This window comes from Ananas comosus, linkage group 8, assembly GCF_001540865.1.
Source record: "Ananas comosus cultivar F153 linkage group 8, ASM154086v1, whole genome shotgun sequence".
Lineage (NCBI taxonomy): Eukaryota > Viridiplantae > Streptophyta > Magnoliopsida > Poales > Bromeliaceae > Ananas > Ananas comosus.
In genome coordinates, this window is record NC_033628.1 from 10,296,307 (window position 1) to 10,323,271 (window position 26,965).

The 26,965-nt window shown below is 34.3% G+C and overlaps 2 protein-coding genes and 1 pseudogene across 2 annotated transcripts; 2 read left to right on the plus strand and 1 right to left on the minus strand.

Annotated features, from left to right (window-relative positions):
- On the plus strand, nt 5,644–13,526 carry LOC109714394 (CAAX prenyl protease 1 homolog). The gene is made up of 14 exons (XM_020239002.1): nt 5,644–5,890; nt 7,401–7,548; nt 7,787–7,871; nt 7,951–8,046; nt 8,797–8,862; nt 8,954–9,052; nt 9,250–9,363; nt 9,512–9,622; nt 10,455–10,517; nt 11,790–11,882; nt 12,277–12,390; nt 12,587–12,658; nt 12,786–12,851; nt 13,113–13,526. The coding sequence occupies exons 1-14, from the start codon at nt 5,860–5,862 to the stop codon at nt 13,230–13,232; spliced, it is 1,278 nt and encodes a 425-aa protein (XP_020094591.1). The 5' UTR covers nt 5,644–5,859; the 3' UTR covers nt 13,233–13,526.
- LOC109714621 (pentatricopeptide repeat-containing protein At1g06140, mitochondrial-like) lies at nt 15,487–17,592 on the plus strand. The gene has a single exon (XM_020239318.1). The coding sequence runs from the start codon at nt 15,487–15,489 to the stop codon at nt 17,590–17,592; it is 2,106 nt and encodes a 701-aa protein (XP_020094907.1).
- Nucleotides 21,121–24,643, minus strand: LOC109713653 (annotated as a pseudogene).

A 26,965-nucleotide genomic window follows, 5' to 3' on the forward strand; every position in this document is an offset into this window, starting at 1 on the left:
TTAATTACTCTATTATTATTTTTTTATTTCATTTTAAGGGCATATCGTTCTCTATCTTTCTAAACCGTAAAAAGTTACTCTCTAATGAAATGTTCATATTAAAGCAGTAGAATTTTACCATTGCGGGAAAGACGGTAATTAACTGATGGAATTTCTTTTCAATTCAATAAATTTAATTGATTTTGAGCCTATTTGGTTGAATGTGATTAAAAATATAGTATAGTTAAAGATACAATGCAGTTAGTTATAAATAGTGAAATACAATATTTACAGCTAAGGCTCCGTTTGATACCCTTAAAAATGTAGTATAGTTCAACTATATTACACCAGTAGAAAATTTATCCTATGAAGTGTTTAGGAGCAAAAAATAGACCATAATTTTTGGAGTATAGTTAAACTATACTCCAAAAAATGGAGTAAAATTATAATCCACTGTAACCAAAGAAAAAAAATTTCATCATTCTTGGGCAAAGATGCATCAAGTTCTAAATTTTAAATTTCAACATGAAATTTTTAATTTCAACATAGCTTTCAAAATTTAAATTTAAATTTTAAAATTTTACAATTTAATTTATATTCAAATTTTTAATTTCAAATTTAAAATTTGAATTTTAAATTTGAAATATCAAAAATTAAAATTTATAATTTCAAAATTTAAATGTCAAATTTTAAATTTTAAATTTTTTAATTTCATAAATTAAAATTTTATTTTTCGAATATCAAATTTTAAATTTTAGTTTACAAATAATAAATTTTAAAATTTTTAATTTATAATTTTAATTTTTAATTCTAAATTTTTTATTTTCAAATTTAATTTTTAAATTTCAATTTTCAAATTTCAAATTTAGAATTTCAAATTTTATTTTAAATTTTAGTTTTCAAAATTCAAAATTTAAATTCAAAATTTTTAATCTAAATTTAAAGTTTCAAATTAANATTTTAAATTTTAAATTTCAAATCTCAAATCTCATAGTTCAAATTTCAAATTTGAATTTTAAATTTGAAATTTAAACTTTAAATTTTAAATTTATTTTTTAAAATTTAAATTTTAAATTTTAAATTTCAAAATTTTAAAATTAAATTTAGATTTTTATATTTTTAATTTTTAATTTTAAAATTTTAAATTTTAAAATTTTGCATTTCACATATCAAATTTTAAAATTTAAATTCCATTGAAATTTGAAATTTGAAATTTTAACTTTTAATTTTAAAATTTAGATAAATTCCGTGAAATTGCACAATGTGCATTCAAACAATTTAAAAATTGAACCCGTGGAATTTGTTTAGAGTTATAGAATTTCCTATTTCATTCGGACGAAAATCACAATTTATAAATTTCGTGGAGATTTTTTTACTGTGCATCCAAACAGGCCCTAAATGCATGCTTTTTATTGGATATAGTAGATAAATAATTTGTTTAACTCTGTGGAGTTGAAAAATGTATTTTTACAATTTTATCACAAATGTGGCAGTATGATTATCTTCAAATATAGAAAAAAAATATTTTTTAAAAAATTACGGAGATAAATTTTATATTTTATTTCAACTCTAACAATTAAATTTAAATATATTAAATTTAAATTTGTATGTGCGACATCCCTGTATGTACGCCGTAAAAGTGGCTCTGTTTTATTTTTTCTCTTTTTTAAGGGTTAAAAAAGATCTGCCGTGGCATTATCTTGGACGTGTACGCTGGGTCAGTTCTATGAAATTCGGTACTTGGAATTTTTGAAATTTGATGTTGACCAAACAAGACATGCACCAAATATGGAGCGTATCTAGCCGTACAAAGAGTGGTCCCCACTTAATGCATTTAAAAAAAAAGAATCAGGGAATGGAGCAGTAGTCAAGCAAATGGATGCCTCTTTGCAGAAACTTGCTTGCCAAGGCAAAACTAAGAATTTGAAAGACTGACTTAGGGTGGTTGCCAATGAGTACATATATTCAAATTTTTATTCAAATTTAAATTTGTATAAAATAAATTTATTTAATACTAAATAGATATAATTTTAAATATGAGTATGAAAATAAAAATTTTATTTTGAATCCGAATTCGATCGGAGTGAGTTTACTCGATACTAAACAGATGGGCATAGAAAATAAAAATATGATAGATTTGAATTCGAGTACTGATTTTGTCCGTACTCGATCTAAGCCTGAACTCGATCGACTCGAATCCGAATTAATTTCACAATATATATTGTATATGATTCTTTGATATTATATTTAAATTTGTATTTTAAAAATTTAGATTTTAATATAATATGTTTTGATATATGGTAAAGAGAAATAATTTTTTTAGGTTCGGATTTTAAATTTTTTGTCGAGTTCGAATTTGGATATAAATCTTCGAAATTCTCTGTATTCGAATTCTGATTCAGACTCGGGTTTTGAAAAATTCGCTCTCCTCATCCGACGCATTGACGTTCCTGGACTGAAGCAACTGTCCCATAATGCATAGGCTTTTTTAAAAAAAAGGTTACCATGTAATGCATAGCTTACACTCGAGAGACGAGGAATTATTTCGATAGCGGAGAAAAGAAAAATACTATTTGTACATTCAAAAATAAAATATAAATTTTATATTTATTAAAAAATTATCTTTTATATTTTTAATATTAAAAAAATTAAGAGTGTTATAATAATACTGTAATTTTTTTTTTTGAGAAAAAAGGAGTATGCTATCCGTTTCGTTTATTTTTTTAAAAAATAAATTTAACTAGAAATGCGAATCAACCAGGATTCAAACTTAGGATTTCAGATACCAGCCATCCCCAGAAATTAGTATAGCCCATAGCCACTCACTTAACGTGTTTAAGGTCTCCAAAAGGAGGTTACTCTAGGAAGGTCTCTGCAAGGAAGTGAATTTTAACTGAGACAACGAAAGTTCTTTGCCATTTGCATTAGGGACAGCCGATAATATTATAAAAATTTGAAAAAATTTCAAATACCACCATGTGGTTTCGCACTTTCTCACGTTAGTACTCTGTAGTTAGAACTTGGTTAGATGCGGTTTAGTGGACGACGGAAATTTTAAATTACAACTATTTTTAGATTTAAGTTATAGCTACTCTCTGATTAGATTACACTTATTACTTCTAATGTTGGTAGGAATAAGATTAAAATTTAGGTGATTGTGAATGCCTATTGTATCTATTGGCATTCAATTCCTTTGAAATGGTTACATATCATTTCCTCAAATCGCTTTTGAAATTCTGTTGAAAGTCATATTCAGTGATGATAGAAATAGTAGTCATTAAACAAGTTTATTGGCATCAAGAGAAACTTAATGTCTCTTAGGATATGTTTTGTTTACCTTTTTTAAACTATGAAATCAGAATGAAATTTATTGATTTCGATAGTTATTGTTTGTTTTATAGAAATCAAATTTTGGTTTTTATTTCACAACGGAATGGGAATGGCTAAATTTATTTATAACCTAATCCGTCTTTGAATTCCAAATTAACCTATTTCAAAGTAAACTATTCAACTGTCTTTTTCACGGACACCTACCTCCTCTCTTTTTATCACTTTTCTCTCTCTTAATCAAACTTTTCTCTAAAAAATTTTAAATTTTCATGCCGATTTTCATTCCAATAATGAACCAAATATTTTTGTATGATTCGTTATTTCGTTTTTTATTCCAAAGTAATCAAACCGGTATTAGGATATGTGTTGATTAATTTTTTTTTAATATGAAATGTTTGGATGTTTCAAAACGGTATTATAATAAAGTGTAGTGGACTTCTCCGTTACAAGTTAGTGCGCTCAACAGACAACAAAATTAATAAAGATTTAAAAAAAAACAAAACTAAGTAAATATTCATGCCAAAAAATTAAACTTGTACCAACTATTTATTAAGATTAGAGGGCTTGGGAGGATTTGGGACTAGTGTAGGGTGCATTAATTTTGTTATTGTAGCTTGGTTTGCTTTTTTTTTTTTTATTTCTTTTTTTTTCTTTTGCCTTTTCCTTTTTGTTTTCTCTTCTATTTCTAAGCGGCCTTATTGCTGCACCTTTGTAGCTAAATTTATATTCTTAATGAATAAAGCCATAGTATGCTATTTTTTTTTTTTTTAAAGAATTCTCCAAAGAAGATTATTTTGTTTTAAAGGTGAGTTTATCAACAACTAAAGGGATAATAATTAAAACAAGAAATGGTATCTTTGTACTGAGTAATTCGTGGCAACGCGCATGTAATCACATGAAAATGACACAAAAATAATTTTTCCTCCTGAATTTTTTGTCTGCGTAAAAAGTGATAGCTTTTATTTTCTAAATAATAGGGAAAATTTTAAATACTCCCCTTGTGGTTTCATTTTTTCTCACCTGAGTACTCTGTGGTTTAAAGTGTATCAAGTTAGTAACCTGTGGTTTTGCACTTTTTCCACTTTAGTACCCTGTGGTTTAAAGTGTATCAAGTTAGTATCCTGTGGTTTCGCACTTTCTCACTTTAGTACTCTGTGGTTTCGCACTTTCTCACTTTAGTACCCTGTGGCTTAAACACCACAGAGTGCTAACTTGATACAAAAATAAAACTACAGAATACTAACTTGATACACTTTAAACAATATGGTACTAAAGTGAAAAAGTGCGAAACCATAGGGTACTAACTTGATATATTTTAAACTAAAGGGTACTAAAATAAAAAAATACGAAACCACAGGGGGCCTTTTTGAAGTTTTTCCTAAATAATAAATGAATAGATTCGTCTGAGACAGGAATGTAAAACGGGTTGGGCGGTTTAGCTCTTCGGACGGTTATGGGCTAGCACTTTGGGACGCGTCTACCCGACATAGCTGGGCCTAGTGTGCAGCCCACAGCCAAGTCCCAAGGCCCGGTTGGGTCTCGGGACTTGTTTTGAATTAGCTCTAATAATCAAATATAGTTGATTAAATAGACATGGTAACAATTGTATGTTTTTTTAAGAAAAGGAATAGCTTGCTACCGCTTCATTTAATAAGAGAATAAATTGACCTACAAAGTGAGACAGCTGAGGTCTTAATCGAACGAAAAAAAAAACTATACATAAAAAGAATCCCAAAGGGCACGAAGCGATCTAGCGTTCGCTAGGAACTGTTTCGGAGTGATCTTTTTATTTTTGAAGATTTTAGTGTTATACTTTAACTAGATAGTCCACCGTGAAGAAGCAATTGTCAATAATTCCCTCCGTCCGCCTTTGGAGTTTGTTACGGCCCAAAAACTATTCATTGAAGAGCTAATGTGTAAAAAAACTCTTATTCGGTAGCTGATCCTCCAATATAAATTTGACTGTATCGTACTTCACAAAAAAGTGGTCTGTCGTCTCAAGCTTCACCCTATAGAAAACGTAGTCCATAACAATTGTATTATTAATCACATCAATATTATATTACTTATACATAAAAAAAGTAAATTGATAATTAATTAATTAAATTAAATTATAAAATTTAATAATAATAATAATAATTAAAAAATCAAAATAAAAATTATAATAAATTAATATTTAAGAACTAAAATATTAGGCGCCATAATTTGAGAACAAAGTATGTAATTTAGCCTTTGTTGTTATTATTTTATTTTATTATTAATGCCCGTTTCCCTCTCGCTCATCATCTATTCGTTACGGTCGCACGCGTTTCCCCTTCTCTCTCTCTCTCTCTCTCTCTCTCTCTCCTCTTTGCCGTGTTCGAGGGCATAGTCGCATATAAAGCAAAGTATCGGCCCCTTCCTTCTCCTTCTCCCTCTATTTATTCTCTCTCTCTCTCTCTCTCTATACTCTCTCTCCTCACTCTCCTCTCTTTCTCTCTCTAAATCTCGCCGCCGCCGCCGCCGTCCTCGGAAGGTTCGATCTACTACACTTCTCCATCGTCCCCTTCGATGGCTCTTCCGTACTTGGAAGCTGTTCTGGGTACGCTAATGACTTCATCTATCTCCCAATCTACTCGTTTTCCATCGATTCTTTGGTTTCTTGGTTCGATTCTTGTGGTTGCTGGACTTGTGATGTGCTTGTAGCATTGTTCTTGATGCGGGATTGGGGTTGGATGTTGTTGTTTGTCGCATTTTTGGAAAGGAACGGGAAAGAGACCTTTTTGCGAGAGGTGGGGTTTTGGTTCTTGGATGATTAGGGTTTTAGGATGTCCCTGGAGGCTACGAAATTAAGGATCCGCTCTATATCAGGATCTTGTTTAATTAAACAAAGAATAACGTGTCGATATGCGAATTGTGCTGCAGTTAATATCAAAATCCTGTGGAATTTGTAACTGTTTAAGTTATTCCGTACTTTGCTTACTCTGCTAATGTTTCTCTATCATTTTTGAATATCTGTAGTTTTGTTTATAGTTGTCATTGTATAACTCGTAATGCACTTGGTTCTACAGATTTATTATTTACCCATTCTCTGGAATACCATGATTGTTGGCCTTAGAAACACTAACGTATGTGATAAATGATGCCTCGGAACTTTTGTTAGTTGATTTACATTGTATACGATTTTTGTCTAACAAGGTGTCTTATTGCTTTGCAGTCGAGTTAAGTAAAATTGTTGTGTCACGTAAATCACATAGATCCTATGTGATGAGTTGTTCGTTTTCTATTTTGCTATCCTTCTTCTGTCATGTTCGCACAAAAGAGTCCTATTATGCACCGGTTCACTTGGGATCTCATTGCAGAGACTAAAGCATGTTGAATATACCCTCATTCTGTTGTTATCTTTTCGAGGCAATTAACATCTCTTATTTTGACTGGATTAAGAAGCAATTATCAGTCTTTAGTTGTAACAAAAATTGTCACTAATATATCATGTTTTAAGGCCTGTTCTTTTTTCCTGGATATTTTCAAGATATTTGAAGCTGAAATCAACTATAGCGGCATCATAGCAGCTTGACTCCGGTATTGGCACTGCAGCAATATTATAAACTTGATTTGGCATAAGCGGGCAATGAAGCAAAAGGATAAATAAGCTCCTATTAGATGTTATCCAATTATGTACTGAGAAGATGGAAACCTGTGATAAATGAGCATTGTTTTTTCCCCTGAAATGACAAGATGTCTTCTATTGCTTAACTCTATTATATTTTACCTCATACATTTCAAGAAATAAGAAACATGCATTGATGTTTTAGTATGAGTGAACATTGTACTATGATAGTACAATGCTGCTCGCAAAATTGCCTTAACAAGTTAAGAATTTGTTGGGGGCATTTGAGAGGGATGTATTATGTGATATTTTATGAGAAATCTTATTCCTGATTTTTACAGTTTTGTTGTTACACATGCAAATACATATGCTGTGTTGACTTCAATAAATTTTTAGTAGGCTCTTTATTTTAGATAGAGAAGAAGTATGTTTATTCTTTCTGTAGTTTGTTTTAGCCATTTTGAAAGATATAAGCTTTAAATGTACCTTTTTTTTTTTACAGGTTTTATGATATTGATGTACATTTTTGAGACCTATCTCAACATTCGGCAGCATGCAGCTCTAAAGCTGCCTACACTACCAAAACCATTAGAAGGAGTGGTTAGTCAAGAAAAGTTTGAGAAGTCTAGAGCTTATTCCCTTGATAGAAGGTTAGATTCTTACAATGAAGTTCATAATTCCACTTTTTCATCTTATAATGCTGTGAGGATACACACACACATGCGCGCACGCACGTGAAAGTTCTTTTTTTTTCATCTTATGTATCATAACCATTATTCTACTTGTGAACAAGCAAAGAACTTTTAAAGCCAACCTACACTTACAGAGAGTGTATCAATGCTTGTCCTCGCTGTGACATCTGATGTAAAACCTTTGAACATCTTTCAGCCGCTTCCGTTTCATTCATGAAGCTGTGACTATATTGATGGATACTGCAATATTATATTTTGGAATACTACCTTGGTTTTGGAAGGTAACTTAGCAGGCCACTTGTGATTTTCTTTTTCTTCAGTTGTCTATTATTCATTTTCCTTATTATTTTTTATTTGCAGAAATCTGGAGAGTTTGTTGCATATGCTGGCCTGAATGTGGAGAATGAGATTATTCACACACTTTCATTTTTAGCTGGTGTTATGATATGGTCACAGGTAGGGAACTGATTCTTTTGCCTTAGACTAAATTCAAAGGCCATTTGTAAAAATCACCGGTTGCCCATGTGAAGTGTGTAGATGAGTGTGGAGAAGCTTGTACCTTAATGATTGGCTCTTTTTTTTTTAATATTAATGGATGCATTTTTGTGGAGCTAGGGTACTTCCAGTCTTATTTGCCTCGTCATGCTAGCTTTAATTTTTTGTATATATTATAACTTCAGGAATTTGTACTGAATTTTGTCAAAATCTGAACTGTACCTTTTGAAGTAATTTGCTCAAAAACCTTGTACTCTATTCCTATGCAATTGCATTCATATGTTACTCGGAATTTAGTTCTATAATTGTATGAATCTATGATAAAATCTACAAATTTGATCAAGAGCTTGTTTGCAAGCTAAGGTGAGTCTTTGTTGGTTTGGAAATGGAAAAGAAAACCAGATCAGCTGACGAGAGTTGTATCCTAAGTGCAAAGAAGGAAGATTGTGGGATACATTAGTTGTTTAGCATGAAGTTCCTAGCTAAAACCTGGTCTGTTAGAGGAGACAATTGAGATGAGTCACTGGTTTATATTTTCTGTTTCAGCTGATGGTTTTCCTTGTCTTATAATATCATTGTTCTTTTTCGTTCTTTCTTGTTCTTTTGTTGCACTTGTCCTCCTGTTTTGTTTCAAGTGTTCGTGCTTAATTAATTTTGTGTTTCTCTTGGAAGTATTGATATTGCACTAATGAAGTTCTTGCTGTGATACAGATTACGGACTTGCCATTCTCTCTATATTCAAATTTTGTTATCGAGTCCCGCCATGGTTTTAACAAAGTTTGTCATTATTGCCCTTTTCTAGTCCATTCTCTCCTTTTTTCTTTATTCTACATTTTAACCTACTGTTGAGCTTATTTATCTTTTGCAGCAAACCTTAGGGCTTTTCATAAGAGACATTATCAAAGGGATAGGTCTGTCCATCATACTTGGGCCACCTATTGTGTCTGCAATTATCTATATAGTCCAGGTTTTCTTTACCCTTGTTGCCCTTCTGTGTTAGTTATAAGTTATAATTTGTCTTTCAAAGAATTGTTTTATTTACTTGGTTTGGCGTTCTTTGGATAGGAAGTTTTTCTGTGTGTACCTTCTTAATATGTGATTGTTTACACTATGTCCAACTAAATTTGTGTAAATCCATTAATTTGATTATGCATGTTTCTGCAGAAAGGAGGACCTTACTTAGCAATATACCTATGGGGTTTTATGTTTGTGTTGTCCATTCTAATGATGACGCTTTATCCCATCCTAATCGCTCCTCTATTCAATAAGTTCACTCCTGTGAGTATTTATTCATTGCATTTGGCAGCACGGGTTATATCTTTTTCGTCTTTGACAGCTTTTAGATGTTATTGACTTCCATTTTTCAGATTGGCATTATGTGCCTCTTTTTCTTTATCAACTCATCATGGTGTTCAATGTTGAACAGCTTCCCGAAGGAGAACTTCGAGAGAAAATAGAAAAACTAGCAGCCTCTCTAAAGTTTCCTCTAAAAAAGCTATTTGTGGTTGATGGATCTACAAGGTCAAGCCATAGTAATGTGAGTCATCAGTTTATCATTATATTTTAGTTTTTAGTTTTATCCTGTAAGACTGCTTATAATGCTGGTTCTTAACTCAATTGTTATCTGTATGAAAAATCTTCTTTCTTCTTTGGAATTGTAACTTCTATTGAATATAGCCTTTGCTGAATTAGTATTCCAAAACAAAAAGTTGAACATTGTCTCTCTTAATAGCGTGAAAATAATTTGCTGCTACTATGTTGTGTCAACAAAAACCAAAAAGATAAGAAGAAAAACCCAAAACATTGTCCGCTACATGTAATTGAAAATTCGGATGCATAAACTTTGCCTTATTCCATAGTTTAATGACTTTCCATATTTCATATCAAATAAGGACAGGCTAAGAAGTTCAGATGTTTATCCTCACCCATTTATTATTTTAGCTGGTACAGCATCATAAAGATAAACTATGGCAAGAAAGTCAAGAAAAAGTGTAAAGAGGGAAAAGGAAGCGAGAGAGGTAATAAGAATAACGAAACACAAATGAGTGGATGTCAGAGAAGAGGGAAGTGCAGCCAGCCTTAAAAAACGAAGTTAGAAGAAGAGATGATAATAAAACAGTTGAGCAGGCAACAATTTGGAGTGTCAACAATTTGATAATTAAGCAGGCAAGGCAACAATTTGAAAGCAACGAATTCCAGAAGAGGGAAAAAAAAAGAGTCTGCATAAGCCTTTTTTGATTCTCTATCTCTAATAAGAACATTGAAAATTTGGTTTTATACCTCATCAATTATAAGACCTAAGAGCTATTCTTGGTGGTATTCTTTTTTCTCCTTTCTGGACCTAATTTGTATTTATTTCTCTCTGGCAGGCATATATGTATGGGTTCTTCAACAACAAAAGGATTGTTCTTTATGACACGTTGGTTCAACAGGTTTATCTTCCGCTTAATTAAATACGATGCTGGGAATATTAAAAATTGTTTACTATGCATCAAATGAAACCTGATATTTCCAGTATAATTTTTTTCTCCTATTCAGTTTTAGAACATGCAATGATGAAGTTTGCTGTTATTCTACGAGTATCAGAATATCCAATAAATTACAGCTGTATAAAGAGCATCTAGTTATCTCACTTTTGGGACACTGAATGATGAAAACTTTGCTCCAAATTGAGAGAAATCTTCGAAATAAATGACAAATCCTTGTTCATGAAATACAAAGGCTTTTCACCAGATGATTTTTTGTTGGTTGATTATGATGATATGTGACACCATTTAATTGGAAATGGAACTATTACATGGTAATTTTATTCTACATTTTAAGCTACTAATAATATGGCTCAACATGCTTTATATAGTTCTTGATTCTTCTTTTCCTTGAGATATTTCTATTGATTGTTGCAGAAACTCCACTTATAAGTATGCTTTTATTGTATTGTAATATGATTGCTGTTTTCTTCCTTTTATGTGGGTATGNTCTTGGATCCAATACTAGAAAACAGACCATATACATGAACCTGTCTAACATTATGCTTCTAAAAGCACCATTCTACCTCTCTGATATGTGAGATATTTCTATTGATTGTTGCAGAAACTCCACTTATAAGTATGCTTTTATTGTATTGTAATATGATTGCTGTTTTCTTCCTTTTATGTGGGTATGGCTTCTTTTTTCTCTCCATCCTTTTTATCTCACATATCAGAGAGGTAGAATGGTGCTTTTAGAAGCATAATGTTAGACAGGTTCATGTATATGGTCTGTTTTCTAGTATTGGATCCAAGAGTTAATCTTTTAATGCCAAATAATGGTGAGGTGAGGTTTCCAAGGACTAAGCAGTTTTTCCAGTTTCCTAATTTTTGCTTTTCTTCATCTTAACCACTTTTTTCACTTAGCTTTCACATCTTTTAATATTTCAAGCTGCTTTATGTCCAGTATTATCCTCTTGACCTCTGTTTTGCAGTCCCTTATTTAATTCCTTTTTCTCAATCTCTTCGTGTCTTGATGACTAAGATCCATAGTCATCTCTCTGCTTCTTAATCCGCTGGACCTTACTTGTTCATGCAATGAACATCACCACTTTTTGGGTAGTAGTTTTGTATAAATGTTGTTGCATTTGGTAAACAGTTAATGTTTTAGAATCCTTGTTTTAGAATCCTTCACTCTATTGGCGTACTGAGTGTGTACTTTCTGGGATAATCTTACAGTGCAAAAATACGGAAGAAATTGTTGCAGTTATTGCCCATGAACTTGGACACTGGAAACTCAACCACACGATGTACTCCTTCATTGCTGTCCAGGTACCTCGGATTCTTATTGAGGAGACAACCACCAATACTAAAGATCTATAAAACACTTTTATCTGGCTGTTCTGTCGCTAGCTTCTTTTGAAACTATATTTATACTTGTTGATTCCCTACTTAGAAAGCAGTGTGTTGCAAAATGAAGTGTATCAAAAGCATTACATCACACATTCTTATAATTATTCTATTCTCTTTCTTCACTTTCGAAGTTCCTCTATCCAAGTTTTGACTGCTACGTCATAAAAAGGATTGATTGCAACCTAAATGAATGATGCACACACACTTCACAGGTTGTTTTACATCTTTTTCATGCCGCAAAGGTACAACACCGTGCTATATTACAAAATTCTAATAGTAACTCACCCACTGCCACTATTTATTTTCTTGACAGATTCTCTCATTTCTGCAATTTGGAGGGTATACTCTTGTAAGGAACTCAAAGGATCTCTTTCGGAGTTTTGGTTTTGACACTCAACCAGTGCTTATAGGCCTCATCATTTTTCAGGTATATGCTTACCGCTTTCTTGTTTTCTTGTTCAGATAATATCATCTAAATTTGTGTTCAATTTATTTAGACAGGTATTCCCGAATGCAAAGAAATTTGTTCAGTTTAATGGTCACCGATTGACAAGTCAAGAAAATACTAATGAAACTATCTATACTTTTTGTTCACTTCTAATGCGACACTTTCATCTGTGCAGCATACTGTTATTCCTGTACAACATCTTGTTAGCTTTGGTCTCAACCTTGTTAGTAGGGCCTTTGAGTTTCAGGTTCTTTCAGCTCTTATGATTATCTCTATGACTTACAATGCCGCTAGTTAGTTATATCTTGATTCAGCACTAAGCTCTTACTAGCTTGAAACATGTAGGCATTGACATATGTAATGTCTATACACAGGCTGATGCTTTTGCCAAGAAACTAGGTTATTCTGCACCACTTCGAGCAGCTCTTGTGACGCTTCAGGTAAAGCCCTTTTTGGTTTTTCCATTTCACCTGACGCATGAACGATCGGTAGAGTACAAGATCCACCAATTACTTGCACTAATGTCATTAAATCAGTTAAAATTATCATAACCTGATGGAGTACAGGTTATGTATTGTGGGAGATCGGACATCAGATGAATTTTATTCATTTAAGTGCATGCAATTAAATAATCTCTTGAAAGAAATTTCAAGGCGCTTTTCCCCGCCAGAAAACTGAATGGTTTGTTATTTCCATTTCAGGAAGAGAACCTGTCGGCAATGAACACGGATCCATGGTATTCGGCTTATCACTATTCCCATCCCCCTCTAGTCGAAAGACTCGCAGCTCTTGACGAGCCTGGAAGCAAGAAAGAAGATTAATTGAAGCTGCCTACTACTGTTATCTTATCACTTTTTCAATCTTCGTATTTTCCGAATCCGCGCGCTTTATGAGGAGCTGAATCGAAAAAAAGGTAAAAAGTGCCTTAGATGTTAGATCAAAGGTTTTATCTCTCTGAGTTATAGTACTTTATAGTTCTGTTTAAGGGTCTATCTCGCGACTTTGTTTACCTTTTTGCACAGATATCTATGTTGCCTGTACAATAGAAACATATGTTTGCGTAGCCTTCAATAAAGTTATTCCAAGGTTAACTAGCCATTCCAGTTTTCTTCAAATGCATAAATGCTTAAATGTCTCGAATATTTGTTTCTTCCTAGCTTGTATATGCCGTAAGCTGATAACACTTGTTGTTTCCATCCAAAAATAGTGCATCAACACTTGTTGTTTCCATGCAAAAATAACTGAATGGTAAAGAACTTGATAATTGATATTTTGAAGTTTTAAATTTAAAGTTGTTGCTTTATATTTTAAATTAAGTTTATTTTAAAAAATAATAAATAAACGCAGCGTATAGTGTGCTGTCTTTCTTTCAAAATAAAATAAAAAAAATGCGATGCAGGTAGTTTGGTGGCTGAGGCTGTCTATCGCCATTGGACTGGAAGGAATTAAGAGTGAAAGTGTATGGAAATATGTTTTTTATTTTTTTCCATTTTAAAAATGGAATTTTAACTATTTTTCCCAGTATTCCAAATAGAGCTCAAAATCTTTAGAATATATATATATATATATATATATATATATATGAGTGAGGCTGCTATGCTATCGGAAGTACGGAGCCTTCCGTGCTTTCAGCTCGCTTTCGATGTTGCGACTTTCGAATTGTCGATCGGCTCCGCTAAACTTGATCAAGAGTATTTGAAGTACTTAGAAAATAAATTTTATGATTTTACGATATTATTTGCCTAGTGAACGAAGGGGCTCAAAATCAACGGTTGAAAATAAAAATTTACAAAATGTAATAATATGACATTAAAATTTTAAATCAAAGATATTGATCTTATTTTATATAGTATAAAGAATTTTCTATCAAAATTTTACGTGATCTGAATATTTCTATACCGTTAAACTTGCAAACGGCTCACTACGGCTATTGAAATTTGTTGATTTTGAACCCATTCGATCACTAGGCAAATGATATCGAAAAATAATAAAATTTATTTTCTAGGTACTCCAAATACTCTAGATCAAGTTTAANATTTTGAGCCCCTTCGTTCACTAGGCAAATGATATCGTAAAATCATAAAATTTATTTTCTAAGTACTTCAAATACTCTAGATCAAATTTAACGGAGCCGATCGACGATTCGAAAGTCTCAACATTGAAAACAAGCTGGAAGCACGGAAGGCTCCGTGCTTCCGATAGCATAGTAGCCTCTCTCTCTCTCTCTCTCTCTCTCTCTCTCTCTCTCTCTCTCTCTCTCTATATATATATATATATATATATTCACTAAAGTAGGGAGCGATGCTAATGTTAATTTTTTATTAGGTTTCAGAAAACTGAAATCTTGCCATCATGGTTTAGATTATGATCATTGAAGGAGCTTCTATGCCCTCGCTTTATTTTGAAAAATTTGGCTTTCAGATCGCTGGCCAGCTCGATTAAATATAAACTACACTATTAAAAATATTAAATTTTATAGATATTCTGCATAATTTATCCCGTTAACAAGCGTTCTCAAAACGTGGGGTTGTAAATAAAAATATTTATGAAAAATTATGATACAAAACTTAAATTTCAAATTACAAATATTANTGGCTTTCAGATCGCTGGCCAGCTCGATTAAATATAAACTACACTATTAAAAATATTAAATTTTATAGATATTCTGCATAATTTATCCCGTTAACAAGCGTTCTCAAAACGTGGGGTTGTAAATAAAAATATTTATGAAAAATTATGATACAAAACTTAAATTTCAAATTACAAATATTAATCTTATTTTAAACAACAAACAAATAAAATTATAAAATTTTTACTTGATTTGAATTATTTTACATAGCTAAACACGAACACAAAACAAATTACATCTATTATTAAATTAGTTAATTTTGGAATCTTTCAATCGTTTCAATAAAATTTTATATTTTGAGATTATATTACAAATATTGATATTTCAATCACTTAAAGTAAATCATATTCAACTTAATTGAATTAGATTCTTGTCACGTGAGTTATGGTTATTGAAATTGAAGGTACAAATTAAACGTGTTCAAACACTCACCCTATGACGAGCCCATGATTCAAATTCTCTCCGCGTGTCTTCACCTCCCACTTCATCGTCCTCTCCATCATCGTACTCCTACCAACACCAATGGCGCCTCCCCCTCCACCATCCAACTCCTCCGCTCCTCCGCGTCGCAAAGGGACGCGATCCTCGCCTCCTCCCTCCACGCCGCGCTCCTCAAATCCGGGCTCCGCTCCGACCTCTTCGTCGCCAACGCCCTCCTCGACGCGTACCTCAAAAATGGCCTCCTCTCCTACGCCGCGCACCTGTTCGACGAAATGCCCCAGAGAGACGTCGCCTCCTGGACGTCCCTCATCTCCGGCCTCGCACGCTGCAACGCCGCAAACGCCGCCGTTTTCGCCTTCTTGGATATGTTGGGCACGGACGACGAAGTTCGTCCGAACGAGTTCACCGTCTCCGCTCTTCTCCAGGCTTGTGGGCACATAAAGGATGTGAAGCTCGGAACAATGGCGCACGCATACATTGTTAAAAATGGGTTCTTTTCCGATTCGTTTGTCGCTAACTCTTTGATCGATATGTACGCGAAGATCGGGTCTGCGGCGAGTGCCGAGAAACTTGTTCGTAGGCTGCGTTGCAGGGGCGTGGTTTCATGGACTGCGGCGCTTTCGGGGTGCGTCTTGAATGGGATGTTCGAGAAGGCCTTGGAGCTCTTCACAATGATGTTGAAAGATGGCATTTTGCCGAACACCGTCACGATGCTGAGCATTATCCAGGCTTGCTCGCTGTTGCGCGAGCCGAGTTTTCTCCGCTGGGTTCATGCTTGGGCTACAAAGCTAGAGCTTGACCGCAACGATTTGATAGCGAATTCTCTTGTCGAGATGTACGCAAAAAACGAATTTCTTGAAGAAGGTGTGAAGGTCTTTTACATGTCCTATTTGTTCGACGGGAAAGTGTGCTCGGACGCTAGCGTTGTTGCAGCGATTGTTCATGGTTGTAGCCTTTCGGGTTCGTTGAAGCATGTAAAAGAGATCCATGGGTACTTAACTAAGGCCGGTTTCTTCCCGTGCACCGTAATAGAGAACTCTGTAATGGGCGCGTATGCGAAACATGGTCGAGTAGATGATGTGCATCTGGTGTTCGAAAGGATGGTTCAACGAGATACTGTATCTTGGAACACCGTGATCTCGTGTTTTGTAAAGAACGACCGAGCTGGTGATGCACTAGAATTTCTTGGATTGTTCCATAAATTGACCCAAATTGGGTTGCGGCCGGATTTCGTTACAATTTTGAGCTCAATACAAGCATGCTCTGAAGTTGCATCACTGCAGCAAGGCCAAGTACTCCACAGTTATGTCATCAAATCAGGATTCGACGTCGATGTTTACGTATGCAATGCGCTCATCGACATGTATGCTAAGTCGGGCAGGATAGATTTTGCAGAGCTAATGTTTAGGGAGATTGGATTCGGCTTTAAGGATATCTCCTCTTGGAATTCGATGATCGCAGCATACGGAATTCACGGAGATGGTAGTTCCGCTATGAGGGTTTTCGACAGGCTAAAGAACGAAGGAAACCACTCACCAAATGCTGTAACTTTTGCTTGTGTTATTTCTGCGTGCGGTCACGCGGGTTTTACTGAAGAGGGCTATGAATGCTTCAAGAGCATGAAGAGGGATTATGGAATCGAGCCTCGTACGGAGCATTACGCATCAATGGTGGATCTTTTTGGGAGATCAGGAAAGCTCAGAGAGGCCGTGGAATTCATCAAAGATATGCCCATTCAACCTGGGCCTTCTGTGTGGGGAGCACTTTTGGGTGCTTGTGGGCTTCATTGGAACATCGACATTGCCGAAAAAGCTGCAAAGGAGCTCGCCGTTTTAGAGCCCGAAAGCGATATATGGAAGGTGAGTTTGTCGAATGTTTACGCATCTGTTGGAAAATGGGGGGATTGGGCAAAAGTTAGGGCTTCGATGAAGAGCAAAGGATTGAGAAAGGAAGCAGGGTGGAGTTCTGTGGAGGTAAGAGGGATGGAGAGGTATCGGTTTACGGTCGCAGATACGAGGCATCGGGAAAGTGAGAGAATATATGAAGTTTGGAGAAGTATCAACAAGCACATTGCAGATGCTGCTGCTGCTGATGCATATTTGTGGAATTAGATGCCAACAATTGTAGCTAGATTCAATGTAGGTTATGATTAGAATTCAAACCAAATGTTGTAAATTTTGTTTGGTTTTGTTTATATGACATCGTAGAAGCGATTTTACATGCAAATGTGTCTGGACCAAGCTAAGCACAGCATCAACAAAGCTGAGGTTATATTGAAAGAATCTTAGCTATATGTGTTCAACAATGGCACCTTCAAGATTCTCAAATTACATAAATTACATCTCATGCTAAGTAGTATACTCTTCCATGTTTTGCAATGTTGATGAATTTTATCTCTTGTTTTTTACTAGTCTAATCTGATTATCAACTTTTTACTCAAAAAAAAGAAGTTAATGTTAACTTGTCTAATCTGGTATATGTTAATTACATCACACTCAAAATCTAATATTGCTGACTGTTTGGACGTCAAAATAAGTTATTCTGTAATAACTTATTCGACGTAAGAATTTTTTTTTGGTGTTGCTGGATATTAAAAATTTAATTTTTGATCATTGAAAGATCTTGGCATACATGATTTATGCGAAATGATTTGCCTTATTCTAAAAAAACATTGAAATTGATTGCATAAATTCAAATTAAAAATATATATTGAATAAGATATTTATGCATCCGAGCTGGTCCTAAATGTTTAGGAGGTAGGGCATAATTGTGCGACAACCCAACTTCTTAGTTTTTACAATTGGATAAAACAGCTTTACGCAAGAGGAAATGTTTTTGGCTTACCAAATGAAGTTATTATAGCATATTAGGTGCTTAAACTACCAAATTTTGAATTATTAATGTGCCTTGGTTGAACTTTTGGCCTCAATATAGGAGAACAAAGGTAAATGATTAAGAAAAGTATGTATGTGTTTCATACCTGCAGAAATTTTATCAATTATTTGCAATACTTGGAATGTTCCGAAACAAAATGGAATAAACTAAATTTTTTAGGAGAAATGAGGTATTTCAATTGTTAAAAAAAAAAAGCAAAAAAAAAAGGGAACAAAAAAAAAAGAGAAAATGCCAATTTGCGCCCCATTTCGCATCATGGTCAAATTTTTATTTTTTTAAACACTAATTTTATATAATTTGTTACGCTGGTGAAAAGATTTTTCTCTTTTATCATAGTTAGCTTGCAATATGCTCCGATCATATGGTGAGTAACAACTTGTTTAAAAAAATTTAGGAAGCAACAGAAGCTATTTTCAAATTTTTATCTTTGAATTATCAATTAAATATTTTGGATGTAAAGATTATTTTTATCCTATTTCATATAGAAATTCTATTCGAGTAAAAAAAAAAGAAGGATAACGGCTATTTGACTATTTTGAAACTTACACAAAAAGTACTATTTAAGTAAAATTATTTAGAAAATAGGATAAATTGCACATTTGGTCCTCAAACTATGAGGCTGGTGACACTTTGGTGCTCATACTTTAATTTTTTGTAAGTTTTAGTTCGAATTTTTAGAATTATTGCAACCAAGTTCTATAATCCAATTTAGTTAACTAAATATTGATATATCGTTAATATAGAGATGATACAGTAGTATTCTGATTAATGATGCGCTAATAAATAAGATGACACATCTTTTTTTACAATTAATGATGTGTTAAAATTTAGTTAACTAAAATGAATTGTGAGACTTAATTATAATATTTCTAAAAATTCGTGTAAAAAATTATAACATTTAAAGTTTGAAAACTAAAATATACCATGCCTCATAATTTGAGGACCAACCAAGACAACCTTGAAGCACTTGGGAACTAACAGTATATAGTACTGATATAAAATTATGATGTACCACACATCCTTTTTTAAAAGCTTATCTATTACAAAATTTTGAGCCTTTTAAGGTAGGAATAAAAATGGACAGGATGTACGAAACTTATTGAATAAAGGTTGAATTTTTTTTTTTTTTTTTGGGATTCTGTTGTGGATTCTCTATTCTTCTTTGGATTCAGGTTATTTGAACGTGAAATCGGTTTTGATATACTTTCAATTTGTGACATTTCGAGACATTATTTTTCAAAATTTTCAAAATCTTTTATTTTTTTATTAATTTTTTATAATTTTAGAAATCTTAAATGTATATTAATAAATTCTTTTGATTTTAGTTCGATATATTTATAAAATATCTAATTTACATCCATATCTGTTTAATACCTGACCCATATTAGACTCCACTTTTATAATATATAAATTTAAACTTTAGAATTTGACAAATACCGGAATTCAAATCTTGGGTAATGAATTGTACACTATCTGATCCATATCCGAACCATTTTCGCCCCTACTTTTTGTTCTCGAGATAAAAATAGCAAGCTATCAACTTCGCTCTTTTTTTTTTAATTAAAATTGAATTCAGCTATAAATATGCAGCTACTGAACCTCGAATTAAAAACTTCGAACACCAATCATCAAGTTCTTAGCCAACTGAACCAGATACGGTCGATTTTTCATTTTCACCCCTACCATGTGATTAGGTCACTTTTGCATAAATAACCCAACTGGAAAAGCCAACAGGAGCAAGCTTTCTAAATTAGTATTACTCTTTACAGGCAAGCACCCATCACCAAGATTGTCTCTTCTTATCCTTTTTTCTTTTGTCTCACTCATCTTTCTTTCTTTCTTTTTTCCCATTTGGGCACCGTTACCACATACATACAAAAAAAAGTTAAAAAAATACATTAAAAAAGAAAATTTGGGCATTGTTCAATTCATTCCCCTCACCAACCAATGCGAGCTACAAGGACAGCTCATACTAGCCGTTATATGGTTTTTAAATTTTTATTTTTTATTTTTTCCTTATAATAATGCACCAACTAGCCGTTGAAAAGCCCCCGCGAATTTAAAACTCTCCTGTTGTTATCAAATATAGGAGGTGGAAGATCACGTGATTTCACATAACCCAGATCGATTCCATTAATTCACTTTAGACCATAAACTCGGATTTTAGTAGGTACATTTTCCCCTCTTAATATAGCATGGGTGGATTACATGTCCATTTCTATAGTTTGATGCTTGAACTACAATGTAGCCGGGGGTGTACAATCAACTTTATTAATAGTAGCTAAGAATGTATACAACTTAGCGCTCTAATCAGACTATTCAGTCTTTCAGAATTTTGATTTTGATACGGTACCCGATCATTTACATATAATATACGAATCAAGTTTGTAAAACTAAACAACACATTCAAATTCTAAGGTAAAGAAGTCGTTAAATAGATTAAATCAAATGCATTAAAAGATTGCATAACAAAATTATAATTTTTGAAGATTAGATACTCAAGATATAAATAGATCTAGTTCAGATAAGTTACTACTATATTTTTACCTTTTAATAGTGTACCTATCTGTGACAGATACCTTTTAAAAAAGGACTTCAAGAAATAACAGTAAAGAGAAGCAACAGTACAGAATTAACTTGGCCTTAAATCAAGGAAAACTAATATATTTGTGGGCACCACATCACATGCGATAACACATGCTCACATTTATGTAAGGAACTTATTCAAACATGAAAGAATCAGCTGAATCTGAAAAAGGAGGCAAGAACAATAGTTTCCATTAGATGACATTTGATGCCTGAAAACATGAGCTGGAACATTAAATCAAGATTCGCAGACTAGGGAATTTTCTTTATGTATATATTTTAATCGATTATTATTATAAAAAGACAATGTTCCCTTGATACAAAGCACTCGAAATTGTGATTAAAGCCCCTATAAAACCACTTACAAAATGTAACAGTAGATGGTTGGTACTGTTGGAGAATACCTGTGATGTTTGAATGCTAACAACCTCAAATTGTGAGTTGCCTACTATTTGAATCGACTATCTCTCGCGCCTGCTGAAGCCGCCCTCATCTTTTCTGCTGTACCTGTCTGATGTCTGAGACGATGCTTCTCGCCCCACTTTGCGATCCTGGGATAGGAATAAACAGATCAAGAAGAGTTAACCAAGGAAATCAAATTGCTTTCTGATCATTACAAGGCAGCATTGTAGGATAACTAAAAACATACATCTCGGAATAGCAAGTCATCCATTTCGAGCATGTGGATCACATGTCCCATCTTAGGCCTTTTCCGCCCATCAGGATCGACGCATCGAAGGGCCACGAGGAGTGCCCTTTTAAGTGCTTTGGGAGACGGATTCTCCGGCAGCTTAGGATCCACCACTTGTTCGGCTTTCCTCTCGGCAACCATGGTTTTAAGCCACTCAACTAAGTTCACCTGAAAGAAGAACGGTGTAGAATTTTTCACAATTAGCCTACTTGTTGCAGTCTAATGAGCTTTTTCACCGTGAGGATTTTAAAGAAGAACAAAAGGCAACCTCCCCAGGTGGCCTCGTGTAATCTACAGGGGATCTGCCAGATATGATCTCCATAATAAGCACACCAAAGCTGTACACATCGCTCCTCTCATTTAACATTCCTGTGCTAGCATATTCAGGCGCCACATAACTACAATACCAGTTGCTTTTGTGTCAGGAAAATTATCAGCTATAATTAAACCATAGATACTCAAAATTCAGACTAACCCAAAGGTCCCCATGACACGAGTTGTGACATAACTCCTTTCAGAGCACAAGAGTTTGGCGAGCCCGAAATCTGACACTTTTGGGTTCCACTGCCGGTCAAGAAGTATGTTGCTGGATTTAACATCACGATGAACCACCTTTGGTTCAAGCCCCTCATGTAGATAAGCTAACCTGGATAAAGTGTGGATTTTAGTTTACGCACAACCTATTTAAGTAAAGCATAATAGTGTCGTTGTTTCTGGCAAAAATTTCAATTTGCAATGGCTAGAACACTTGCAGATGCACATGATGCTCAACTTTGAATTTTGACCAGTAAGAAAAATCATTGAGTTCTCCTTAAAGAAAGCACATAGATATAAGGTCTCTATCAACTGCCTTTTCACTTTAAGATAAACAATTGTGACAGTCTCTGACAACTTAGTTTTTTTAATATAAAATAAAGAAAAATTTAAGAAAATAACCTGTCAACAATCAGCTTCGATGATAATCATCAGCAAATGATTAGAAGGGAGAAGAATTTGTTAGCGCTGTTTAAACCATCTTTAAAATACTAATATCCATAAGCTGCTACATTGTACACCCAGGAAAATTATATAAAGATTACTTATAGACATAATAGGATGTAAGGCAAGGGAAGAAGTAATTCGCAGTAATATAGACTAAATCTGGATCAGGTCCCTGCAAGATGGAGCTGCGCCAGCACGTAAAAGGAACAATACATGTGCACAAGCTTTACTTAGGCATACAAAGGACCAGAATATTAAATATTTAAAAGGTCCAAACAAAACATAATGGCTTGAACTTTGCTTGCTCTAACAAGTTGATCACAAATTAACCTGAGGTAAAATATAAGTTTGATTTATTAGTCAGGATATGAGTGTAATTACTTAACTTCCCCTTCGTCCTGCAGTTAATGAGGCACAAAAAGTAGATATGAAGGCAGTTGGTATATCTTGGTTATGATGTACTACAATGAATTCTTCCTTCGGCATTAAACAGTACCAGAATTAGCTCTGCGAGCTTAAGCATCGCATGCCAATGTTCCCTCACAAAATTTGTCAGTACTTAATTTATATCCTCGAGTATGAATTCAAATGTTAGCACAGAAGAAATCTCACCCTTTAGCTGTTCCGAGTATGATGTTCATCCTGACGTCCCATGTCAGCGGACTCACTTCCCCGACGTCCCCATGCAGCCACTGATCCAGATTACCATTATCTACGTACTCATACACGAGCATCCTGGAGAGAAGAAAAGAGAAGGATAGAAATCAAAATTCTCGATTCAAAATAAGCAGAATAAATGGTAAAAATTAGCATAAAATGTGCAAGAGCAGGCGGAGTACCGATAAGCCCCCTCAACGCAGTAGCCAAGCAATCTAACAAGATTTTTGTGCCGAACACGGCCGATAGCTTCCACTTCCACCCTGAACTCCTTTTCTGCCTGACCCCTGATGTACAATAGATCAACATCTCATCAGTTCAGTGGATTTGTGAATCAAATTGCCCAAAAGAGAAACTGGTAAACGGAAAAAGGAAAGGAAGCAAATTTAGATCCTTAATTCAAATCACCACCATTCCTAAAGTGAGAATTGCAGAAATGAGCAATCATCTAGATAATAATTTAAAAACAGATTAAGAAAATGCCAATAATTAGTAACTAAAAGAGAACTCATCATCAGGTCTACAGTGAGCACCAAAAACCAACAAATTAGTAACAAAAACATGAATCTACACTTAAAAAAATATGGATTTGGGATCGAAAACCTATTGTTGAGCAAATTCTTGACGGCGACCGTCGTATTATCGGCGAAAACCCCGCGATACACGATCCCGTACCCCCCTTCCCCGATCACGTTCTCCTCGGCGAGGCCCCCCGTCGCCTCCTCCAGTTCCCGCAGCGTGTACCAATGCCCCCACCCTAGATGCGACACCTCGGGGGGGCCCCCGCTCGGGGTCATCGTCGGCGTCCCCTCCCCGCGGCTCTCCCCGCTCGTCGTCGACGCCGATAGCTGCTGCTGCGGCGGCGGCGGCGGCGGCGGCGCGAGCACCACCCGATGCTCGGCCTTGCCGATGTCGACGCGCACCTCGGCGGCGGGCGGGGGCGGCGCCACCGCGGCGGCGGCGGCGGGGTGGTGGTGGTGGTGGTGGACGATCTCCGGGATCTCCTTGGAGACGGGAGGGGTGGGGTCGCGGAGGTGGAGCTTGAGGGGTTTGGAGGAGGAGGAGGAGGAGGAGGAGCGCGAGCGCGGGGAGCGGCGGCGCGAGGACGACGACCCACAATCTCAGGCCAAAAATCGACGTCCTCTTCGACAACCAGTGGTTCACGAACCCCGCATCCCAAAACGCCATTTTTTTCCCCTTCTCTCTCTCTCTTACTCAATTCACCATCTTTGTTTACTCACAAAAAGAGCAAGAGGAGTGGCCGCGGAATTGGTTTAGTTAATTTGGTAATAGATTTGATCTGGGCATTTGTATATGTTATATAAAATAGAGGAATTAAAAAAAAAAAAAAAAAAAGGNGGTGGAATCTGGGTGGTGCTTTGAGAGTGGGGTTTTCTTTTGGCTCGGGCACGGGAGAGGAAACAGGGTGTGGGGAGTCTCTCGTGTACTATTTGGAATTACAAAGAGATTTTATTATATACAGTAAAAAACATAATAAAAAAATATTTTATTTATTTTCGTACGTAATATTACATTCAGCATATCGCGATGAGTTGCTTACAATATATTTTCTGTGGTTTAATCGGAGAACACAGAATTACATTATTATATATTTTTATTCTAATTTCATTTTATCAGCATATTCTTAGATGCTTTTATCTTAATTCTATTTTATTTAATAATGTCGGATGAATTTTAATACCAAACTAAATCTCAGTACCCGCAGCACGTTTTCAACTTATTAAGCTTCACTGTTCGAGGAGTTATTTGTATGCGCCGCGATTCATACACGGGGTTCTCCAAATTCCAAACTGTTGGGATATAATATGTTTATATTCTAGATCTATGGTCTACTTTTTAAATACACACATAGTATTTCTCTTTACAATAATTATTATAAATAATTTATCTAGATTAGAATAAAAAATACTTTTTTAATCTATTTGGTAAGTTGAATTGGCTTTTAAAAGCAGTAGAAACTGATTAAGAATGTTGTGCTACTTAAGGCGAAAAGTTTTTAAAATAAAGAATCCCAAATTATGTGTTGTTGGTTCGATAAGCCAATGAACAAATCAACAATCGTAGTATTGCTTAAATCGTAATATACAAAAATATATTATCTTAATACCAAATAGTTATAGAAATATTTTAAAAAGATTATAACTATAAAACTTTTTAGATAATATAAGTTAAAATACTTTTAAATTTTAATATCCCTATTTTTTTTGAAATCTGGCACAGAGTTAATGCGTGGACGCTCTTTTTCATGGTCTCGGTGGGGGAAAAGTTAGTGTGCTATCATTATTACATGGACCAACAAGGTTTGACCTGTTTAAGTGTGTGCACTGTTGGGTTGGATCAGGGTGGTTCATGGCTCTGATTCTGGTTCGGGTCCGAGCCCATGTAGGACCCTCAATAAATCCAACATATTGGGTTGAACCTAGATGATATTTTAAGGCCCCTTTGTTTCCCTAGAAATGAAGAGATGTGAAATAATTTTCCGCCTTAAATATCTGGGTTCGTTGTTTGGTTCGTCTGTTTCAGAATGTCGTAATTGACTTCATTATCATTGATGGCAAAATAAAATAAAATAAATAATAATAATAGTAAAATAATAAAAATTAAAATTTGTAGCGAAACAAACATGAAAATTGAAAAAAAAAACTTTAATTCCAAAGCGATTAATGTGACACTCCTTGGAGGTCATCCATTTTAGTATCACTCTAATTTTACCATACTTAACCCTTCTAATTTTTTAAAAGGTGAAAAAAAAGAAGTTCCAAAGTCATTAATGTGACGCTTAACCTTCTTATTCTTTTGAATCTAATAATTATCCAAAATTCTATAACTAGATTAAACGATTTAGCCTGTTATATTTTTTATATAGACAACTACTCCAAATCTTCGGATCAGCACATTATTTCCTCCTTTAAATTTTGACATCCTCGTCAGGTTCGAATATACTCACAAGGACTAGGCAAGATGTCCTCGTAAAGCTCGAGCTCACAAGTGCTGGGTGATGTGAGACTCATCTCACTAATTTTGTCATTTAGACCCTAACTTAATGTGTCATTTTCAAATTCTGATTTTAACCTGTCACCAAATCTTAACTCTGTCGAGGCTAATCTCATATTTTCGATTGATATTTGGCTCTAATACTAACTATGACATCTTGCTTCCAAAAAAGGTCACTCATTTTAAAATTACTCTAATTCTAACATACTTAACCCTTTTTATTTTTTGGACCTAACTACGCTCAAAATATTATAGCCAAATTAAAAAATTTTAGAAATATTATATTTTATACATAGAACTATTTTAAATTATGAGAATATCACAATTAAGTTTGTATCGAACAAACAAATATTTTTATCTAAACTTTAGTTCCATTAAAAACAAGCTACGAGCAAACAAACAGGATCTCCAGGTGCAACCAAGTGTACACGTCAAAACAAAGACCCATAACAAATGCTACCACTTCTTTGTCACGTTTGCACAAGTAGAAAAGATCAAACATAGTGATGATTGAGGCAAGCTTATATTTTCATGCGAAGTGAGGTTATAATAATGGAAAAATCTAGCTACGGATTTTCTTTTTCTTTTTTTTTTTTTTTTATAAGTGTTTACTTACATTGGTTGTAGTAACAATTAATCCATCAACTTTATTAACATGT

Bases quoted from the DNA above. Each gene is read 5' to 3' on its own strand.
- LOC109714394 (XM_020239002.1), top strand. From the start codon at position 5,860: ATGGCTCTTCCGTACTTGGAAGCTGTTCTGG. The intron at 9,623-10,454 runs GTGAGTCATCAG...TCTCTCTGGCAG, and splicing joins CAAGGTCAAGCCATAGTAAT to GCATATATGTATGGGTTCTT. The intron at 12,659-12,785 runs GTTCTTTCAGCT...GTCTATACACAG, and splicing joins GTAGGGCCTTTGAGTTTCAG to GCTGATGCTTTTGCCAAGAA.
- LOC109714621 (XM_020239318.1), top strand. From the start codon at position 15,487: ATGATTCAAATTCTCTCCGCGTGTCTTCACCTCCCACTTCATCGTCCT.